The sequence below is a fragment of the Mustela putorius genome, unplaced genomic scaffold, assembly GCF_011764305.1.
Source record: "Mustela putorius furo isolate JIRA1106 unplaced genomic scaffold, ASM1176430v1.1 tig00003853_pilon_pilon_pilon, whole genome shotgun sequence".
In the NCBI taxonomy this organism is placed as follows: domain Eukaryota; kingdom Metazoa; phylum Chordata; class Mammalia; order Carnivora; family Mustelidae; genus Mustela; species Mustela putorius.
Genome location: NW_025422005.1, coordinates 33,140,943 through 33,161,714, shown reverse-complemented (window position 1 = coordinate 33,161,714; position 20,772 = coordinate 33,140,943). Strand labels below are relative to the sequence as shown.

The window sequence follows — 20,772 nt, the reverse complement described above, 5'->3', positions numbered from 1 at the left end:
GTCCAGGTATCAGACATCACGTCCAGATGGAGCTGGAAAGAGCACAGAGGGATGGCAAAGTCCTTAACTCTTCCAGATAGAGTAGACCAGAGAAACTCCTGCCCCATCAGCAGATCGGTCACAATGCATTTTGACATTTTTCTTCGGTAATATAACTGTGTACTTTTTAAAAAATTCAATTGGCCAACATATAGTACCTCATTAGTGTTTGACATAATGTTCAATGATTCATTAGCATTTTGACATTTTGTTTGATCCTATCATGGGGTCAGCAAGTTCACAGCCTTCCAGGCCAACTGATTCTATCAGTGGACTGCCCTCACTAATGTAAGTTGGTTACATTACATTGAATCTTGCCTCCCTAATGTAACTCCCAACTGTACTCTTGAGACCACCCAGAACAAGTCTGAGATAAGTCTTCCATGTGAAAGCTTTTCAGAGAGTCGGCCCTTGGCTTCCAGAATGCCTTTCACCTTTTATTCCACGTGGCAAACATCCCCAATTGCTTCAACTCTCCCTCATATGATGTGGCTTCCAGACCTTTCCTTATAACCTGTTTCAACATAGCCACACTCCCTTTAAAATGTGGCCCCAGAGGGGTGCCTGGGTGGCTCAGTGGGTTAGAGCCTCTGCCTTCGGCTCAGGTCATGATCCCAGAGTCTTGGGATCGAGCCCGGCATCGGGATCTCTGCTCGGCAGGGATCCTGTTTCTTCCCCCGTCTCTCTCTGCCTGCTTCTCTGCCTACTTGTGATCTCTGTCTGTCAAATAAATAATTAAAATCTTTTAAAAAAAAATGTGGCCCCAGAAATGAGAAACCTGCCCCCATAGGAAGTCTGGCTACTGCAGATATGGTTCCAAAATACCTTTTGTTATCTGTCAGCATTCTTTATCAATGTTGTCACTCACATTGACTTTTTATTTTTATTTTTTTAAGATTTTATTTATTTATTTGACAGAGATCACAAGTAGGCAGAGAGAAAGGAGGAAGCAGGCTCTTGCTGAGCAGAGAGCCCGATGCAGGGCTCAATCCCAGGACCCTGGGATCATGACCTGAGCCAAATGCAGAGGCTTAACCCACTAAGCCACCCAGGCGCCCGTAACATTGACTTATTAGAAAGTTTCCTTACACTGATCCACTTTCAGTCCTCAGTTATTGCCCAATGAACTGCTACCCCACCTATGCTGTTATGGTTGGCTTTTTCAACCTAAGGAAGGAACAAAGGATTTTAACTTTGTGCTACAACATTTCTTTTCTTTTTCTTTTTTTAAAGATTTTATTTATTTATTTGACAGACAGAGATCACAAGTAGGCAGAGAGGCAGGCAGAGAGAGGGGAAAAGCAGGCTCCCCACTGAGCAGAGAGCCCAATACGGGGCTCGATCCCAGGACCCTGGGATCATGACCTGAGCTGAAGGCAGAGGCTTAACCCACTGAGCCACACAGGCATCCCCAACATTTCTTTTCTTGACATCAGCTTCTTGTTCTATCCACTTGAGATTCAACCACTGGATTAGGTTGTCTTCCTCACCATCTATGTAAGAGGCTGTGAAAGAAGAAGTCATGAGACTGATTGGTCCAGGGGAAGATGATCTTGAATTTTCTGATCTGTATGCAACCCATTCTTACCTCCTTCCCTTCCATTTGTACTCTTCCTAAAGCTGCCTCTCATGACTTGTGCCCTTCGTCCTGCAGCTGCCCACTGCCTCAGAGGCCTTGCAATGTCACTTCTCCCTCTCTCTCTTTCAGCTTCCCCTGCAGTGTACATATATTCTGAACTCCCCTCTCTCTTAAAAAACAGCAACATAAGCAAAACACTCCTCCCATCTTATGTCCCAACCTTAGATATCTCCCCCTTACTCCACTTCACCACCTAGTTCACTTCTCAAACCTACTGGTGTCTGATTTCCACCTACATCGCTCCACCAACATTTCCCACTTACAAGCCAAGAATAATTTCCACATTATTATATTTTTAAAGTTTTACTCCTCCTGCCCTCTCTGTAGTGTCTGGCACCGTGTGCCCTTTGGGAGATGCCAGCTCCCTCAGTTTGCGGCTTGCTCTTGCTCAAACCCTGGCTCTTCCACTGCTGACCTCTCCAGGATCTGTGCCCCAGGGCCACTTCCAGTGCTCAGGAGAAGAATGAGGCACAAACAAGTCAGCTGTAAGAGAAAGGGAGCAGGGGATGACAGCTGAAAGGACTGTCGCCCTGAACAACTCCTCAGTCCCCTCTTTATTAGATACAAGATAACAACCAACAAAGGAGAAGAAGGTTATACATTCGTCATAGATCTTACAGGTAAACAAGAAGAAGAATAGGGTGTGCCTGGTCGAGCAACATGGAATTTGTAGTAGCCCAAGCACACTTAAAGGAATTATCTTTACAGCAGGCTTTCTCTGAGGCAGCGGAGACAACGAGAAAGGGAAGCAGGCAGTGTTCCACAATGAGCGAGCTAGGCACCTCCAGTTGCTGGGCTTCAAGGACGGATATCATCCTCTCCACCAGAGGCCCACTGCTAGTACATGTTTTTCTCAAGGTCATCTTTAAGCATGCTTGTGTGACCAGCACAACTCCTCATTATTATATTTTAAGCAGTATATTATTCTGAGGGATGCTTACATCCCAGGTTGCAGCTTTTGATCCCTTGTGATTTATCTGAAGTGTCCAGGAGGGTTCTCATCCATTTTGACTTTATTTACCTCCAAAATTTTGATCTACCACTTAAATCTCCATCCTGAGTTTCAAGGTTATCTGTCCTATTCTCTGATGGGGAGATCCTCAAGGCTACCCTATGTTTCAAGCTCTATGTCTGTAACAGAGTTAATCATTACCTGCCAATTATTTTCTGCTCCATGCCATCTTTTCCTTCTCCACCTCTACCCAAGATTTGTCTTGAAATGGTTACCAAGCCTGAAACGTCAAGCTCATTTTTGTCTCCTCCCTCTTACTCACCTTCCGAACCTCTCAGATACCAAGTTCTGTTGCTTCAACTTCCTATACTTCTCTCTAATCTCTCTTCTCTTCTTCGTTGTCTAGAATGTTCCATTGCTTCTGCCTTTTCCCCATAACCCTCAAGTTGTTTTCCTCCAATGTCTTCTTCTAACTTCCACCCAAGAAGTGATATCTCTAAAACCTAAGCCTCAGTGAATTACTTCTCTGCTTAAAACTCATCTGCAACTTGCCATGACCTAAATGATCAACTCCATGCTCCTTATCAAGGTATATAATACCCTTGATTTTTTTATTATGTTATGGTAGTCACCATACAGCACATCATTAGTTTTTGATGTAGTGGTCCATGATTCATTGTTTGCATATAACACCCAGTACTCCATGCAATCCTCCTTAATACCTATCAATCTTTTCCCTCTTACCCTGTGCAGGGCTTGTGCTCTGTGGATGCCTGACTGCATCCGTGTTTATGGTTTGTGCTCCGTGTTTTCACAAAGCTCTCCCTTAGTTATGGTCCTTTACAACTATTACTCCATCTTTTTAAAAACTCTTCCTTAAGTTCTTTATTTAGTTAATTCTTGCTCATCCTTTAAGATTCACATCATGTGTCCTCTTCTTGGAGAAGTCTAACTCCCAAAGACTACCTAGCTGCTTCTGTAATGGTCTCCGGTGGTGCCCTGTACTTACTTCTATTAGCAATTATCATTTGACTGCCATTCATTGCTTACCAGTCTCCTTTCTATGTATGGTCTTTGAGGTCAGAGAGTTTTATTATTGTATTCCTAGTGCTTAGCAAAGAGGTTTGACTGCTAGCACATATTTCCATCATAGTGCTTAACACATTGGAATATGGTTTATGTCTCTATTCCTCTATTTCTCCAACCAGATTGTAAGCTCCTTGAGAATTAAGAATATAATTTGTTTGTCCTCGTCTCTTTGCCTCCTAGAACGGAACCTGGTACGTAAGAGTTGCTCAATTAATGTTTATTGACCATTTGATGAATGACACCATAAGGAAGGGAATTTGATGGGAACTTACATTACTAAGCTCCTGCTCTGTCCTAGTCATAGTGCTATAGGCTTCACACCTATTATGTACTCCTTCTCACAAGATCTCTTCCTGGTAGGTATTACACAGAACTTACAAAGAAGGAAATGGGTTCAGCGAGATTAAATTACTTGAACAGAGTCATCATAGTTGAAGTACCAAGACTTGAAGTCAAGTCTTCTGACTCCAAGTCCCATGCTCCACTAGAACACACCACCTTCTATGCACCACAATCAAGGAAACAGTCCTATCTTTTAAGATATAAACTGAATCCATGCACAGTCTTTAAATATGTCTCTCTTCCAATCATAAACCTCAACTGCAAGAAAGAAAGAACTCCAAGGGATAGGTTGGGAGGGGCTTCCCACCAGGTTGCAAGGATTCAGAGATACTGAAGCTGCCTTTAAGCAAACAAACAAATAAACAACAACAACAAAAACCTGGTTATTATTCTACCTCTCTTATAGTTTTAGGGTCAATCAGGCAGATTCCTCCCTTAATTCGTGGGTAAAGCCAGGAGAAGGCAGAGTGGTGAACAACTTCATCTCAAATAAAATCACATGTGAAGAAGCTTCCAGAGACTCAAAAGATTTAAGAAACACAGACATGGGTAAAATTTTCTAAAAACTTTTAACATTTCTGGATTCATATATCCTCCCATATTTCTGACTCACCCACTTTATATATCTGTAATCATGGGAAGGCTAGAGGACCAAAGAAAAGTGTTCTGAGTGTTTGGTTTTTGAGAAGATGGATGAGAGAACTCCAGATCATCACCCCCCTCTATAGCCAGAGCTAGGGGAGAAGAATCCCAATGTACTATGTGATGGTAGCTCCTGAATGACAAGAAAGCAGGTGGCATTGCTGGGGCTGATATAATAAAATGAGTCTCTGGCAGTCTTAAAAAAAAGATTTGGGCCTGAGAAATAGAGAATACCAAGAAGATTTCCTTCCCTTTACCCTCCCCAAAGTTAGCCTCGTTCTGGCTAGACCTCAGTCTCTAACTTCATATTACTTCCAAGGAGTATGCAAATAATCACTGACTTTGTCAGCAAGTGATTGTCATGGTACCTGAATGTGCACCCTATGCTGGGTTATTAGTAGTTCTCTTTCTCTTCCTGCAGCTGAAGGAGAATGCAGAACTTCCCCTGGGACAACCACAGCTTCGTGTCTGAATTCATCCTTCTGGGCTTCTCCAGGGATCCCTACATTAATGTAATCCTCTTCAACATCTTCTTCTTTCTCTATCTCTCTACACTTGTGGGCAATGGGCTCATTGTCACCTTGATCCACATGGACTCCCACCTCCACACACCCATGTACTTCTTCCTCAGTGTCCTCTCCATGTTGGACATGAGCTATGTCACCACTACTGTGCCCCAGATGTTGGTACATCTGATCTGCCAGAAGAAAACTATCTCCTATGTTGGGTGTGTGGCCCAGATGTACATCTTTCTGGTGCTGGGCATCACTGAGGGCTGGCTGTTCTCTGTCATGGCCTATGACAGATATGTAGCCATCTGTTATCCACTCAGGTACAAGATTATCATGACCCCATGGCTGTGTGGGGCAATGGTGGTCTTTTGTGGATTGTGGGGAATCAGCTGTTCCCTAGTCTACACTGTCTTCACGATGCGTCTGCCCTACTGTGGCCCCAATGAGATCAATCACTTCTTCTGTGAGGTCCCTGCTGTTTTGAAGCTGGCCTGTGCAGACACATCCCTCAATGACCAAGTGGATTTCATCCTGGGCTTCATCCTTCTCCTGGTACCCCTTTCCTTCATTCTGGCCTCTTATGTCTGCATCTTTGCCACCATCTTGAAGATCCGCTCAACCCAGGGTCGACTCAAGGCCTTCTCCACCTGTGCCTCCCACATCACCGTGGTCACCATGTTCTGTGGACCTGCCATGTTTATGTACATGAACCCCGGGGCCAATGCCTCCCCAGAGAGGGACAAGAAACTGGCTCTGTTCTACAATGTTATCTCTGCCTTTCTCAATCCCATAATCTATAGCCTTAGAAACAAAGATGTGAAGAGGGCTTTCCTCAAGTTAACAGGCTGGAGCAGGGCCTCTGAGTGAGGCCACCAGAGCACAGGAGGCCATAGCCAGAACTGAAACCACAAGTGCCACCCCATTCCATTGCATTACCCACTGGATAGGCAAGAATCACAGACTGAAGGAAGATAATACATAAGGAAGGTGCCTGACTGTGACTTGTTGAGCTACCTTCAAACATTAAGAAACCCAACTTTACTGTAGACAAAGTGCCAATCAGGACTTATGTCTGATTCATTTCTCTTTCCCAGGGCTTAGCCCAGGATCTGGAACAAACAAAGCATCATTAACATTTGCTAATCAAATGGCAGAGTTCCTAAGGATTGAGCCTATTAAATCAACTCAAGATGGCCAGGACAAGAAGACTGACAGGACCCATATTAGTGACTTTATTTTATCTCAGTCAGGAGCATGAAGAGATCAAAGAAACACAGTCTCAGGAGAAAGGAAAAGTGGTCTTAGAAATAGGGTTCAGAAATCGGTCATTGTTCATACAGCACTTCCCATGGGAGTATGGGTCCAAGGTACACGGAGAGTCCCTGTTGTGGTGAAGAGATATTTTGAGGGGCCCCCTTGTATACAGATAAAACATCACCCAAACCATTTCACACTAGGTCAGAGTGCATACTTTGCAGCAAACCCTCACCTTGTAAGATTGCTGTGAGAAGTTAATGCAAGTAAGCTTCTCAAAATAGTGCTCGATGCATTGCACGCTTTATATAAACATTGCCATTCTTGTTATGCTCTACTTCCCTTTCCTAATACCACAATTACCAAGCAACTGATCAAGACCATTTCAGCTTCAAAAGAGGGGCCACTTGGCTCTCTGGAAAGGATAGCTAACATTATAAATGAAGAGGTTGGCATTTGTTTATATTTCATTCTGGTGTGGATTTAGTAAGTCTGGGTCTGTCACCAAGAAGCTCATGAACTCTGAATTGGAAAAACTACAGAAAAATCATGACACCCTTTCAAGATACCAAATGAAGAGAACCTGATTACAAACAGCCAGCACTCCTCAAAAGATACCTTTACTGATATCCTCACATGGTAGAGCTTTTTAATTTTTTAAAAGATTTTATTTATTTATTTGACAGAGAGAGAGATCACAGGTAGGCAAAGGGGCAGGCAGAGAGAGAGAGCGGGGAGCAAGCTCCCCGCTGAGCAGAGAGCCCAATGCAGGGCTCAATCTCAGGACTCCTGGATCATGACCAGAGCCAAAGGCAGAGGCTTTAACGCACTGAGCCACCCAGGCGCCCCGGTAGAGCTTTTTACTTTTTTTTTTTTTAAGATTTATTTATTTATTTATTTGATAGACAGAGATCACAAGTAGGCAGAGAGGCAGGCAGAGAGAGAGGAGGAAGTAGGCTCCCTGCTGAGCAGAGAGCCCCATGCGGTGCTCGATTCCAGCACCCTGGGATCTGTGACCTGAGCCGAAGGCACAGCCTTTAACCCACTGAGCCACCCAGTTGCCCCTGGGTAGAGCTTTTTAAATAAACATTTCTTCAACTCTAAACTGAGTAATAATGGTGTTACGAGAATACTCGATTCAAGAGGATACTGATGGGAATGGCAGGATATAATGATCATAATGGTGCTGGCTTGTTTTACCAGTGTCAGAACTCTTTGCCTATAGCTGTGGCCCCATAGACTGCCCAGCCCCTTGGAGGAGGCACAGAAAAGTTGCTCCACAGAATCTCAGCAATTGAACTGACCAGCCAGTACCTATCAAAAGAGTCAGGCAATACTCCAGAAGCAAGAAAGTAAAGCAACACTTCAGTGAAGCCTGGATTAGAAAGGTAAGCTCTCATGAGGAGCCCCTACTGACCTTCACAAAATCTCCAAGTTTTGCCTTCAATCTTTCTACGACCAGGGGAAAAAAAAAAAAGGAAAGAAGCAGGACTTCCTGGCATTCATTTTATCTTTGTCATGATTCTGAATTCCCATAGCCCACAAAACTATCCCAGCTTTTCCTGTTCCAAATTTGGCTTTGAATTTGAAATCTAAATCACCTAATGGATAAAAGTGACAGGTTATTCAGTGTAATGATGCCATGGAAAAGTACTGTTAGATTCTCGCTTTGAACACAAAGGAAATTCGAGACTATTAAGCCACGTTGTGATTAATATCAGGCCTCTTTAACCTCAGAATTATGGAACTTCCATTAACTGATAGTCCTCAATAAAACCAAAATGGTTCCAACAAAAGTTATACAGAGAGGCGCCTGGGTGGCTCAGTGGGTTAAGCCTCTGCCTTCAGCTCAGGTCATGATCTCAGGGTCCTGGGATCGAGCCCTGCATCCGGCTCTCTGCTCAGCAGGGAGCCTGCTTCCCACCCCCCACCTGCCTCTCTGCCTACTTGTGATCTCTGTCTGTCAAATAAATAAATAAATAAACAAATAAATAAATAAATAAAATCTTTAAAAAAAAAAAGTTATACAGATTCAACCCAACCAGATATCATTGAAGGTATTTTGAACTCAGCAAATCAAGTAGTAATAATTGTGGCATTAATGGCAGTTATTACTAGAACTTGTATTTGGAAGGATAATATTTGGGCTCACATTTCACCCCTGGTTATAGGACATTTACTGAACATATTTCAGAAAGCAGTAAGGAAGGAGGCTCGAGGAGACATGCTGGGCATTGGGAGAGAGCAAGCAGATACCACACAGAAGGACTGACAGGACACACCAAGCCCCCAGATTACATGGGCAAAGAATGGATAGTAGAGATATTACAGGAGTTAGTTACGCTTTCCAGGCTACATCAAGATAATAGTGGTACAAAATAGGAGGAAATGGAAGGACAAAGGGATTGGATTAGGCCAGAGAACAGTGTGGTGGTATTAAGGTTTAGAGAGAACTGGGGGAGTTCTGGAGGACAGGGAGAATACAGGAAATTTAGACTTCAAGGTGCGCAATATTCCAGGTGTTTAGGAAAAAAGTTAATGCAAGAGTGTTGCCTCTAGGGAAAACTCAAGGAAACTTGACAGGGAAGGGAGTAAAAACCAAAGCAAAAAACAAAAAACAAAAAAACAAAAACAAAGAAAACCTAATTCATTGGGACCCAAATTAACAGAGAATTTATTTAATAATAATTTCTTTTCCTAAAGATTTTATTTATTTATTTGACAAAAAGAGTGAGTGAAAGAGGAAACACAAGCAGGGGGAGCAGCAAGCAGAGGGAGAAGCAGACTTCCCACTGAGCAGGGAGCCCAATGCAGGGTTCCATCCCAGGACCCCAGGACCACGACCCTATCTGAAGGCAGATGCTTAACCAACTGATCCACCCAGGCATCCCTAACAATAATAATTTCTAACTCCATCCCTGAATATACATCTGCCTCCTATGACCTGTGCTGGTTTGTAGACCAAATTCCAAGAGGACAGGGACTGTGACTTCTTTCTGCAGTGCCAGGGATCTGGGAATGACAATGGGCAATCAACTGGCTCCCATCCGCGAACTATAGGGAAGCAGAGATGGAGGTAAAGCTGGCTTAAATAAAACCTTGCTAGCTTTCTTGATTTCTTTAGTTCACCAACACACCAAGGCATCACGTATCCTTCCTTCTTCCTTTGTCACATCTTTCAGCATCTCCCCATTCACTGCCGCCATCCATGACAAGCACCTTCACAAACCATGCCGAGATCTCCCTCAGTAAGTGCTCTTCAATCCAACCCCTCATCAGGTATCCCAAGCCATTCTTCTGAAAATACTGCATCACCACCTCTCCTCCACCCCATCCCCCACCCCTGATGCTTAAAAATACAGGTCGTTCATCATTGTTAAGATAAAATCCATTATCACCCTGAATTACAAACTGTAGCAATCTGTCCTTGTAGAAAAACTAATAAAACCTCATCACACTTTAGCCACTAGACTCACCTCTCCACTACCCTGATCCCTGACTGTCTAGTTGTAAAAGAGCCACCAGGTGGACATCCCACCTTCTGGAAGGAACTCCGACAGCCAAGAAGACTTCTCCCCCATTATCGAGGTAGCCCACTTCCCCACAAGGCCTGAAGCAGGAAGCTCTCATCAGCTACCAAGTTCCCTCCACCAACCCCATAGCTTCCTACCCTGTCCCCAGATCGGGGAAGGAAACACTTCAAAAACCCACGAGACCCTTCACTTTCTGCCTGAAGCCCTCTGGAACTGCTGCCTGGCTCTTTGTCATGCCAGATACTGGAGCCCATTGGTGCAGCTGTACCCACCCACCCAAATGCCCTGCCTAGCCCAGGGCTGTTTCATCACTGAGTAAATGTTTTTGGACAATACTAGCACCCAAATCTGCACCTAAGTACCAGAGACGAAATCTCTATCACCCCCAAACCCTGAGCTCTCTAGTCATTCATTATTCTCAGACTCTGCATATCCCCCCCTCCATTTACCCAAGTCCCCACTTCTCCCTTTCCCCAGTTCTGTCTCTCTTTGCCATCTTGGCCTCATATTCAGCCACTGCGCCCACAGTATCCTCAACCTGGAATTCTCCCTGGGGATACCACACCCCCTGATGCTCTCTAAGAGAGAAGTTCTTGGTTCTCATTCCTAACCTGTGAGTTCCCAGACATTCTCAACCCAATGACCTCTTCTCCCACTTCCTTTCTGGTCATCTCAAGCCACACCCACAATGGAGTCCATCACTCCTAAAACGGCACTGCTCCTCAGTAAGAATCCAAACATTCCCACTGCACTGAGCATAAAGTAAACACTTTCTATAGGGCTCATTAGGACTATCTCTTTCCTACTTTTCAATGTCATCTCTACCTCTCCTGCTCATTTTATGGTGACCATAGGAGACTTCTTCCAGCTCTTCGGAAAATGCAAAGTCCTTTCCTGACCTGAGGCCTTTGTATCTAGTATCCGCTTGCCTGAAATGCCATTTTCCTGACTCTTTGCAAGGGTGACTCTTCTCATCCACAGGTATCAGCTAAATCTTAAACCTTACCAGGGCCTTAACCTGTCAGCTTTCAGTAAGTAGATTTGCCTCCATTTTTCTCTATTGCAGAACCTACTTATGTCCTGAGACAACTATAACTTCATTTCTCAATAACTGAGCTTAGTTTCCATTTTGAGCTATTACTCCAGTATGAGAAAAATAATACTCATTTTCTTGGGATTTCTATCTCCCTCTCCCTGACTCCAAGTTCTGGAGAACTTACAAAGTGCTGGGGTATGCAGTGGGAATAGGAGTGGGATGAGAAGTGGTCTGGTCCTCTGTGTCTGGCACCCATTGAGAGAACCTCATTCCTATGAGGTCATCAGTCCTTCAGAGTCACTGTGGCATTGGGTTTGGCATTGTAATTTCATGACTGTAAATCTCTCCACATATCTGTTTTGGTTTCCCCAAGGCTTGATACTTGGCCAAAATGGATGCTCAAGAAATACTGGAACTGAATCAACTCATCCCTGAGGCCTTTGGGCCACCACTGAGGCCTGAAAAGAAGCTGCATGTTCATGCTAACTCTGAGTCCCCATGCCAGGATTCTTAGCTTCATATGTCATTTAAATCCCTTGAAAGAATGAGAGTCACTGCTATGTGTGCTGCCCACTGTAGTTTACAAAAGACAACACACATGCAGCAACTTTTATTCTTCTAGGTTCTCCTTAACCCATTTTGTGGTTCAGAGAGGATTCACAAGTTTACCGCATTCAAGTTTCATTTACTCCACCTTCTGTGGCATAGAATTTTAGAGATACAGAGGTCTTGGATACCATTAATTTAAGATGATCATTTTATAGATGAGTAAAGTGAGATTCAGAGAAAGAAAATGAATTGTCTAGAGTCATAAAACAAGTTACAAGGTTGGAACTAGAACCCAGGTCTCTTAATGTCAGATTCTGTGTCTGTCCTTCTGCAACACAACACAGAGTATACCATTGACTCCATGAATCACATTGGTTCTGTGCACCAAGTCAGGTATCAGGCTATCTTGGTTCCATATACCAGTGGCTTAATTTTCAATGTTGGCTACATATATTCACTGTTTGCATGTACCACTTTGATCATCTACATCATCTTGGCCCTCTACTGTGTCCATGTACCATGTCATTTATAATTACCATGTTTCATGTTGGTTACATGTATCCTATTCCTATGTCATTATGGTAGATTATATTAATTACCACCCCCATTATTGCTGCTTTCACTATAGAAGAATTCTATAACCATACTGCTGCCACATGACATGTATTACTTTTCTGTGAGAAGAAAATACTTCCTGCCCTTTTGCTATTGGGTTTGACCATATGATTTGCTTTGACCAGTAGGATATCAGCAAAGAGATGTATTTCACTTCTGAGCAGGAGCTTTAAGAGCCATCATATGTCTTTCTCTTTGTTACAAGAATGGGATATTCCAGATAGAGCCTCCCCTTTCAGATTGGATCCAAGAATACAATGGCAGAAGGCCAAAGTCCACCTACAACTGACAAGGAAAATGAGCCATAAATGAGCTTCTGCTGTTGCGAGCCAGGAAGATTAGGGAGTTCTTTGTCACTGTACCACAATGTAGCAAGTTCAGCAAGACGGTTGTTGGTTTCATGCACCACATTTGTCCCACTGACTAGGTGCTATATTTGTTCCAATGCACAGTACTGTTTGCAGACATAAATGCTGTCCTTTTCCTTAGCACTGGACACTTTACTTCAGGCCTCTCCTGTCTCCTAATTTACCAGGCCACCCTACCCCACCCCATCACTTTGAAAAAAGCCCCTTTAATGTCCTTGTTCCTCAGACTGTAGACCACAGGGTTGAGGAAGGCAGGGAAGACATTGTAAAAGAGTGAGATCTTCTTGTCTCGCTCAGGAGAATAGCTGGAGTTGGGCTTCATGTAGATGTATATGGCTGGAGCATAAAAGAGTGTGACCACGGTCAGGTGGGAAGCACAGGTGGAGAAAGCCTTGCAGCGGCCCTGAGTAGATTTGATCTTGAGAATGATCTGGCCAATACGGATGTAGGAGGCCAAAATGAGGGACAGTGGGACAAGAACTATGAAGATACTGATGATCAGGTCCACCATCTCAATGAAGTGGGTATCCATGCAAGCCAAGCTTTGTACTGAGGGGCCTTCACAGAAGTAGTGGTTGACCATGTTGGGCCCACAGTACGGCAGCCTCATGGTGAGGAAAGTATGGATCAGAGAGAAGAAGAAACCACAGGCCCAGGTCCCAGCTGTCAGCTGTGTACAGAGGTCCCAGCTGAGGATGACAGTATAACGCAGTGGGTGGCAGATGGCCACATATCGGTCATAAGCCATGACTACAAAGAAAATACACTCAGTTAGGCTCAGGGCACCAAACACATACATCTGCAGCCAACAGCCAGCGAAGGAGATCATCTGAGAGTGAGCGAGGAGATGCACCAACATCTGGGGGATGGTGGTGCTGACATAGCCCATATCTAGCAGGGAGAGGATGCAGAGGAAAAAGTACATGGGTGTGTGGAGCTGCATGTCCAGGCAGATCAGGGTTATGATGAGCGCATTGCCCAGGACTGAGCTCAGGTAAAGGAGAAGGAAGGCAATGAAGAGGACTCTGTTGGATGTGGGGTCACTGGAGAAGCCAAGAAGAATAAACTCAGAAACCCAGCTTTGGTTCTGCCCTGGAGGCATCCACATGGTGGGGCCTATAAGGGAATCACACTCGTTTAAACATCATCTGAATCCAGCAAGAATGTCGGCCCTAGAGGCAGGGATTTTAATTCTGACCCCCATGACTCTACTGTCTTGAACAAATTACTTAACATCTCTGAGCCTCGGTCTCCTCATCTGCAAAATGTCGCTCGTAATATTCATCTCTCAGGGGCTTTATGAGGAGTAGAGGATATATATATATATATGTATATATATATATATATGTGTGTGTGTGTGTGTGTGTGTGTAAGAGGATATATATTATATATATAAAGCATCTGATACAATGCCTTAAAAGAATACAGAATGCCAAGTGCTCATATGCAATCACCCCAGTCTTACTCCCCACCCCTCAACGGACAAATTGGTTGCCCACATCTAGTAACAATCGAAGTACAGCACATCAGCTCCAGCCCTCAAACCTTTAGAGGTGGAGTTCCCCTTTGCCTTAGAGATCCTTTGTCTGGAAGTGCCGCTACAAGCCTCTCCTCATTCCGTAAACCTTTCTCCTTGGCTGGCAGTCAATATGAGGCTTTGTCAATAGAGGGCGCTAGAGGGGCACTGTGATGTGCTAATCACCGGAAGGCACTGAGGTTGGGACTTCAGTCCTTCACTCAGCTTGAGAGCCAGTGGACTGGTGGAAGGGCCAGTAGCACTCACCTAAACTGACCTCAATGGACCAACTATAGTCACACACTCAGGCCACACTCTTCCCATCCAGTGGCCACTCCTATGCAAACCCTGGCCACCAGCAGCTGTCAGGTATCCTTGTGGTAGCCACACCCTCTTTGAAAAAGTATGAAATCCGTCTTTGGGGGTGGGGGTCAGGAGCAGGGGTGAAAGAGAAAGAGGTTCTAAATCCTCAGTTCCCCCTCCGTGTGTCCTTTCGTTCAGCCATGAGATAGTAGCTGCTTTTTTCCCCTACTTGCTATTTCTGGATCTCTTTCATTCTTTTTAATAGTTACCCACATTTTACCAGTTAATGATTCTTTATATTGGATTTTCCCTGTTCACACGACTGATGTGTTCTGTTTTCTGACAGCACCCTAACTGGTATGGACGTTAACTCTATGTCAAGTGAATTTGATAAGGAATGGAATGGGAATAGTTACAGGCTCTCTATCTATAAAGTATTATTAACTACCTAAGGAAGAAATAGTAGCTCTCAGTGGAGAAACTGGGCAATATCTTAACTGAGCGATTACAGTTAACATCACCAATAAGGAGCAGATAGACACACACTGTGTCTCCGTATGGGAAATCCTAACAATATAGCATTTATATATTAGTTCAGCCCCAAACGCAAAATCTGAATCTAATTATGAGGAAACATCAAAGAAACCTAAATTGAGGGATACTCCATAAAAATAACTAGCTTTTAATCTTCAAAAATATCTTCATCAGGAAAGACAAAAAGAGGCTGGGTGAATCGGGGTGCCTCCACGGCTCAGGCCGTTGAGGCTCTTAGGCTCAGGTCATGATGGCAGGGTCATGGGATCAAGCCCCAAGTCCCCCTCAGCGCTGAGCAGGGAGCCTGCTTAAGACTCTCTCTCTCTCTCCCTCTGCCTCTCTCCTCACTCATCCTCCCGCCCCACACACGCTCTCTCGCACTCTCTCTCTTTAAAAAAAAAGAAGAAAGAAAAGAAAGGAAAGGAGAAAGGAAGAAAGAAAGGCAAGCCGAGAATCAATATAGGGGGAAGGATACTGAAAAACAAAGCATAACAATTAATGCAATATGTAATTTGGGAAGGGACGAATGGCATAAATAACATTACTGTGACAACTGATAAAACTGAAATAGATAACTGATAAAACTGAATTAGATTAGATATATGTGTCATTAAATTTCCTGTATTAGACAACTACTACGTAAGAGAATATTCCTTTATTCTCAGGAACTATTTACACAAGTATTAAAGGGTAAAGGAATGGGATGTCTGGAAATTACTCTCAAGTCATCTGGAAATTATAACATTAACATGACAAATTATTAAAAATTAATAAATCTGGGTGTGGGGCGTACAGGATTTTTTTGTAGTATTCTTTCAGCCTTTCTATAAATTTGAAATTATTCCCCAAAGTCTTTTAAAAATTAAAAAAAATATTTAAATGTGAAATAACTTTTTCAGACAAACAAATAGTAAGATTATGTGAAGGGAGTTCTTCAGGCAAAAAGAAAGTGATAGAAACATGAAAATGCAAAAAAGAAGGGCAAGTCCTTCACGGAAAGGATAAATATGTGGGTAAAATATAAATTTAAAATGAACATAAAACGATAATAAACTCTTGTGGAATTTTAAAAAATGAAGGGCAAAGATAATGTAACAATAACACAAGAAATTGAGGGAGAAATAAAGTCAGAGTTTTCTAAGTATGCAGTGTAACTGGAAAAATGGTAAAATTAATTATTTGCCTTAGACTTTAATATGCAAGATTTAGGTTGTATCTCTAAGGAGATCATTAAAAGAATAAATAATGTGGGGCACCTGGGTGGCTCAGTGGGTTAAAGCCTCTGCCTTCAGCTCAGGTCATGATCTCAGGGTCATGGAATCGAGCCCCACATTGGGCTCTCTGCTCAGCAGGGAGCCTGCTGCCCCCCCCCCCGCCTGCCTCTCTGCCTACTTGTGATCTCTGTCTGCCAAATAAATAAATAAAATCTTTAAAAAAAAAAAAAGAATAAATAATGCATTACTAACAACCTAAAGTAGTAGAAAATGGACAAAAAAATGTTTACTAATCCAAAATAATGCTCTTTAGAGAGAGGGAAAAAATCAAACAGAAAAGAGGTAGGCCAAATAGAAAATAAATAGAAAAATGGTAAATATGAACTTAAGTACTTAAACAATTACTTTAAATGCAAAAGGACTAAATATTTTAATAAAAGTCATATTTTCAAACTGGGTTTTAAAAAACCCTACATATTGCTTACAAGAAAAGCACCTTAACCATTTTCCAATATTTCAATGTATCGAATCAATGCACACCTTAAACTTACATAATGTTATGTCAATTATAGCTCAATAAAGGTGTGATGGAGGAGAGGAACACATTTTAAGGACACCAGTGCACTAGGAAGAAAGAACAGAAAAAAATATACCATGCAGAGACTAGTCAAAAAAACATGTCGCTTCATGAAACATTTATCAAAATTGACCATATGTTGCATCAGAAATGTAACATCTGAGGGCATCTGGGTGGCTCAGTCAGTTAAGTGTCTGCCTTTGACTCAGGTCATGATCCCAGGGTCCTGGGATTGAACCCCACACTGGGCTCCTTGCTTGGCAAGAGCCTGCTTCTCCCTCTGCTTCTGCCTGCCCTTCCCCCTGCTTGTGCTCATTCGTGTGCGCGCGCTCTCTCTCTCTGTCAAATAAATGAATAAAAATGACAAAGAAAAGAAATTTAAGATCCCAAAATCCAAAGGATGGAAGTCATTTAGAGTATATTCTCTGATTATCATGAAATTGGCTAAAAATCAATTTCAAAATAAATACAATAAGAAGCACTGTTTTTCCCCCATTAAAAATATTTTAAGTGTTCCCCATGACCCCTCACTTTAGACAGATTCACAGAGCCCTTCCTGAAAGATCTGCCCCCCACCCCTGACTTCTTCAGCCTCAGAAACCCAACCCTCTTCCTGTGCATCTCCTTCCATACAAGCCTAGTCTCCATACAGGTGTGCCCAATTTCCTGTATGTGTCTACCGCTGTCACACCTTCACACCTTTGCCGAGGTCTGCAGCATGGAGGAGTACCACCTGCTGCATCCCTCCACCCACATGCACTCCGTTTGGGCCACCCCTTATTCCTACATCAGGTTTCAGCTTAGGTATCATCCCACCAGGAAGCTGCCGCTGACCTACACCGCCATCTCCCACTCCTGAACCTCAACTAGATGCTGCCTCTATTTCTCCCAGAACACCTGTGCTTACCGGCAAGTTATAATCCCAGCAATCCTAGAGGGTTCTGATATGCAGCTGGAGATCTAATATCTTGGGAAATCCTTCCCCCGTTAACTTAATTCCCACCAATTGATTTGGAATACCTGTAATAAAGTATGGATATATGGGTGAATTTATAACCTTCTTTTCAACAACAACCACAACAATAATAATAATAATAGACAATATTTAACTAATTAACTAATAGATAATATTTAACTAATTTCTGTGTGCCACACATTGTTACACTACCTCATCTTCACAACAGCCCCTTGAGGTAAGTACGATGACCTCCATTTTACAGAGGGAAAAATAAAGGCACACAGAGAGAAGTGATTCAGTTCAAATAACGGGGTCTGTGTGGTGGAACTGGGGTTGGAGTGGAGGCAATGTGGTTTCAGGGCCAACTCTTAATTATTAACTTCACTGGCTTCCAGCAAACAGGCTGTACGTGGGAAGGGTGAAGAAAGCAAACTTCCCCATCAATGCATCAGTTTGATCTTGAGATTGGTCAGGAGCTACTCAATGGAATCATGGCCTCTGAGGTTCAGACAGCCACCGGACAAGATTGGATTGAATCCTCCCAAGGCAAAGGGCTAAAGTGGCAGCCACAAGCTCTCTCTGATCATAAAGCTCCCTCCATCTGCTCCCATCATATGGGTATGAGGAGCAACAGGATTGCACTAGAAGCAGACAGAATCCATGGAAGAGGGGGCACCTAGGTGGCTCAGTGGGTTAAAGCCTCTGCCTTCGGCTCAGATCATGATCTCAGGGTCCTGGGATTGAGTCCCACGTTGGGCTCTCTGCTCAGCAGGGAGCCTGCTTCCCTTCCTCTCTCTCTCTCTCTCTCTCTCTCTGCCTACTTGTGATCTCTCTCTGTCAAATAAAAAAATAAAATCTTAAAAAAAAAAAAAAAAGAATCCATGGGAAAGTATTGCCATTCTGGAATTTAGCAAATCTTCATAAAAGCCTCTCTCAGAGTAGTAGTTGATTTCCATGGGATGAGGGACATCATTCAGTTTAAAAAAAAAAAAACTTCTGAGATTCTGTCAGCCCAGTAGTCTCTGTCTTAATAGACAATACCCAAGCCAGACTTGCGAGAGCACAGAGGGGGGTCCTAGTCATCATGGCGACCCCTGTCATTGTTGCAGGCTTCTCCCAAGATAACTATCATCATTGTCCTTTCATGGATATAGCTCTCAGCTAGACTGGGAGATCCTTGAGCTCAGGAAATTATATGATTCATTTCTCTGTTTCTAGCCCTTGGAAAGTGGCTTAACACAGGGCAACTATGAATAAATATTTATTAAATAAATGAGTGAAAGAAAGAAGGGGGTCTAGGAAGAAGGAAGGAATGGCAGGGATTGAAGTGTGAAGTGGTGAGGTAAGAACACTAGGAAATAAGGAATCGGGGCCGGGGGTGTTGGTGGGGAGGTCCAGAGAAGACCCAGGGACTAGGGGACTGGGTTACTTCTGATTCCTAGGCCCTATACATGCCTGGATCCTGACCACAGCCCCAAACCCAGTGACCATCCCACCCCTCAGCTAGCCACAGAAACAAGTCATAGAGAGGCTCTCACTTGAACTTGAGGAAAAGACTTAACAGGAGCACACCTGGGCAGTTGAGTCCAGTGTATCAGGATTCCAGACAGCCTAGTCTCCAGAAAAACACGAGACTTCGAAGAGGTTGGAGGCTGAACCCCCTGCCTTCTCCCCATTGTACAGCTGTCTGCACCTGGCCCGGCAGCTCTGGCTCCTGAAGGCCTTGCCTGCCTGGTCCTGGGGCACAGGAAAAGGGAGTTTTGGCTATCTCAGGCTCCTCTCAGTGGACCAAGCTGCTGAGGCTTTATGGACCCGCTCCTCACCAGGCTTTCCTAGGAGACCTGAAGAAGGGCCATCCCTCTGTCTCTTGCTGCCACCATCCCTGTCCCTGGTGAGGATGGCAAATGTCTCTGAACATAGTTAACAAGAACGTTACAAGAAAGAGGCCTTTGGGGACACAGCTAAAGCAAACAACACCCACGTTGGGGTGGGGGCCGGGGGAGGGTAGTAACCTGACTTTCCTTTTCCAGCCTTTTGGAGGATATGCTTCAGCCAGAGGAGAAGGGGTTGGACCTGGTCAACTTGAAGAAATGTTAAGAACTTTAGGAAGGCCTCCTTCTCATTTGCCTCTTACTTCCCAAACCCTTGTTCCCCCAACTTATCAATTAGACCATGTTTGAGTCACATCTCTATTGCTTATTGAACCACCTGGGACAAATCACAATCCTCCCCCAATCCCCCACCAGTCAAATACCTCAGACAACTTACTCAGCCTCTCCGATGATAATTAAAGAGTTGACCATGAAGCACCTACCCTATGCCAGATCTTGAGCCAGTCCTGGCAAAAAGTATCTGGAAAGGAAATGGAGCAGTCCCATATTGCCTATAAGGAAGTTGAGGTCCGGCCGAGTAAGGAACTTGCCCAAGGGCTCACATCTTCTGAGTACAGAACCAGAACTCAAAGCAGGATCTATCACCTTCTTGTGCCTGTTCTCTTAAACTTGCTGTTAGCCTGCCTCAGCTTTCTCCTCTGTAAAATGATAATAATTTCTTAATATCCCCAACCTTCTACAGTGCCTGGGAGAATTAAATATGATAATGTGTTGAAAGCCCAGGCAGGAGTCCTGGCCATGCTTCCATGACTGCCTCCCACCTGCCTCCATTCCCCATCTATTCAGAATGAGGAGGCTGGGCTCTGATCACCTCCCCCACCAGCCACAGGCCACAGAGCCCATTTGAATGTTCACAAATGTCATCAGAGGGTTACTAAACAAAGCCATTATTAAATTCAATCTATGTAAACAAGGATAAGTAAATGACACCAACACAAATGGCAATGGACCTTGAGGTTATTATGCTAAGTATAATAAATCAGGCAAAGACAAATACTGTATGATCTCACTTATTTGTGGAACATTAAAAACATCAAGCTCAGAAACAAGAATGGTTGCCAGACCCGGCGGGGTGGGGTTGGAGAGGCTGGTTAAGAGGTACAAACTTTCAGTTATGATCAAGTTCCAGGGACCTAATGCACAGCGTGTGACTGACTACAGTTAGCACTACTGTATTGTACGCTTGAAAGTTGCTATGAGAGTACAGC

At 43.7% G+C, this 20,772-nt stretch overlaps 2 protein-coding genes and 1 long non-coding RNA gene across 3 annotated transcripts; 1 reads left to right on the top strand and 2 right to left on the bottom strand.

Moving 5' to 3' along the window:
- Window positions 1–1,432: 1,432 nt before the first annotated feature.
- LOC123387392 lies at window positions 1,433–20,358 on the bottom strand. Its single transcript, XR_006601851.1, has 3 exons — window positions 19,987–20,358; window positions 17,622–17,734; window positions 1,433–1,544 (listed from the first exon to the last, which is right to left on the bottom strand). It is a non-coding gene; the product is annotated as an uncharacterized LOC123387392 (long non-coding RNA).
- LOC101679401 (olfactory receptor 2A12-like) lies at window positions 5,135–6,082 on the top strand. The gene has a single exon (XM_004740610.1). The coding sequence runs from the start codon at window positions 5,135–5,137 to the stop codon at window positions 6,080–6,082; it is 948 nt and encodes a 315-aa protein (XP_004740667.1).
- Window positions 12,731–13,678, bottom strand: LOC101690031 (olfactory receptor 2A12-like). Its single transcript, XM_004741541.1, has one exon. The coding sequence runs from the start codon at window positions 13,676–13,678 to the stop codon at window positions 12,731–12,733; it is 948 nt and encodes a 315-aa protein (XP_004741598.1).
- Window positions 20,359–20,772: the final 414 nt, after the last annotated feature.

Coding starts and splice junctions, on each gene's coding strand:
- LOC101690031 (XM_004741541.1), bottom strand. CDS start 13,678: ATGTGGATGCCTCCAGGGCAGAACCAAAGCTGGGTTTCTGAGTTTATT.
- LOC101679401 (XM_004740610.1), top strand. CDS start 5,135: ATGCAGAACTTCCCCTGGGACAACCACAGCTTCGTGTCTGAATTCATC.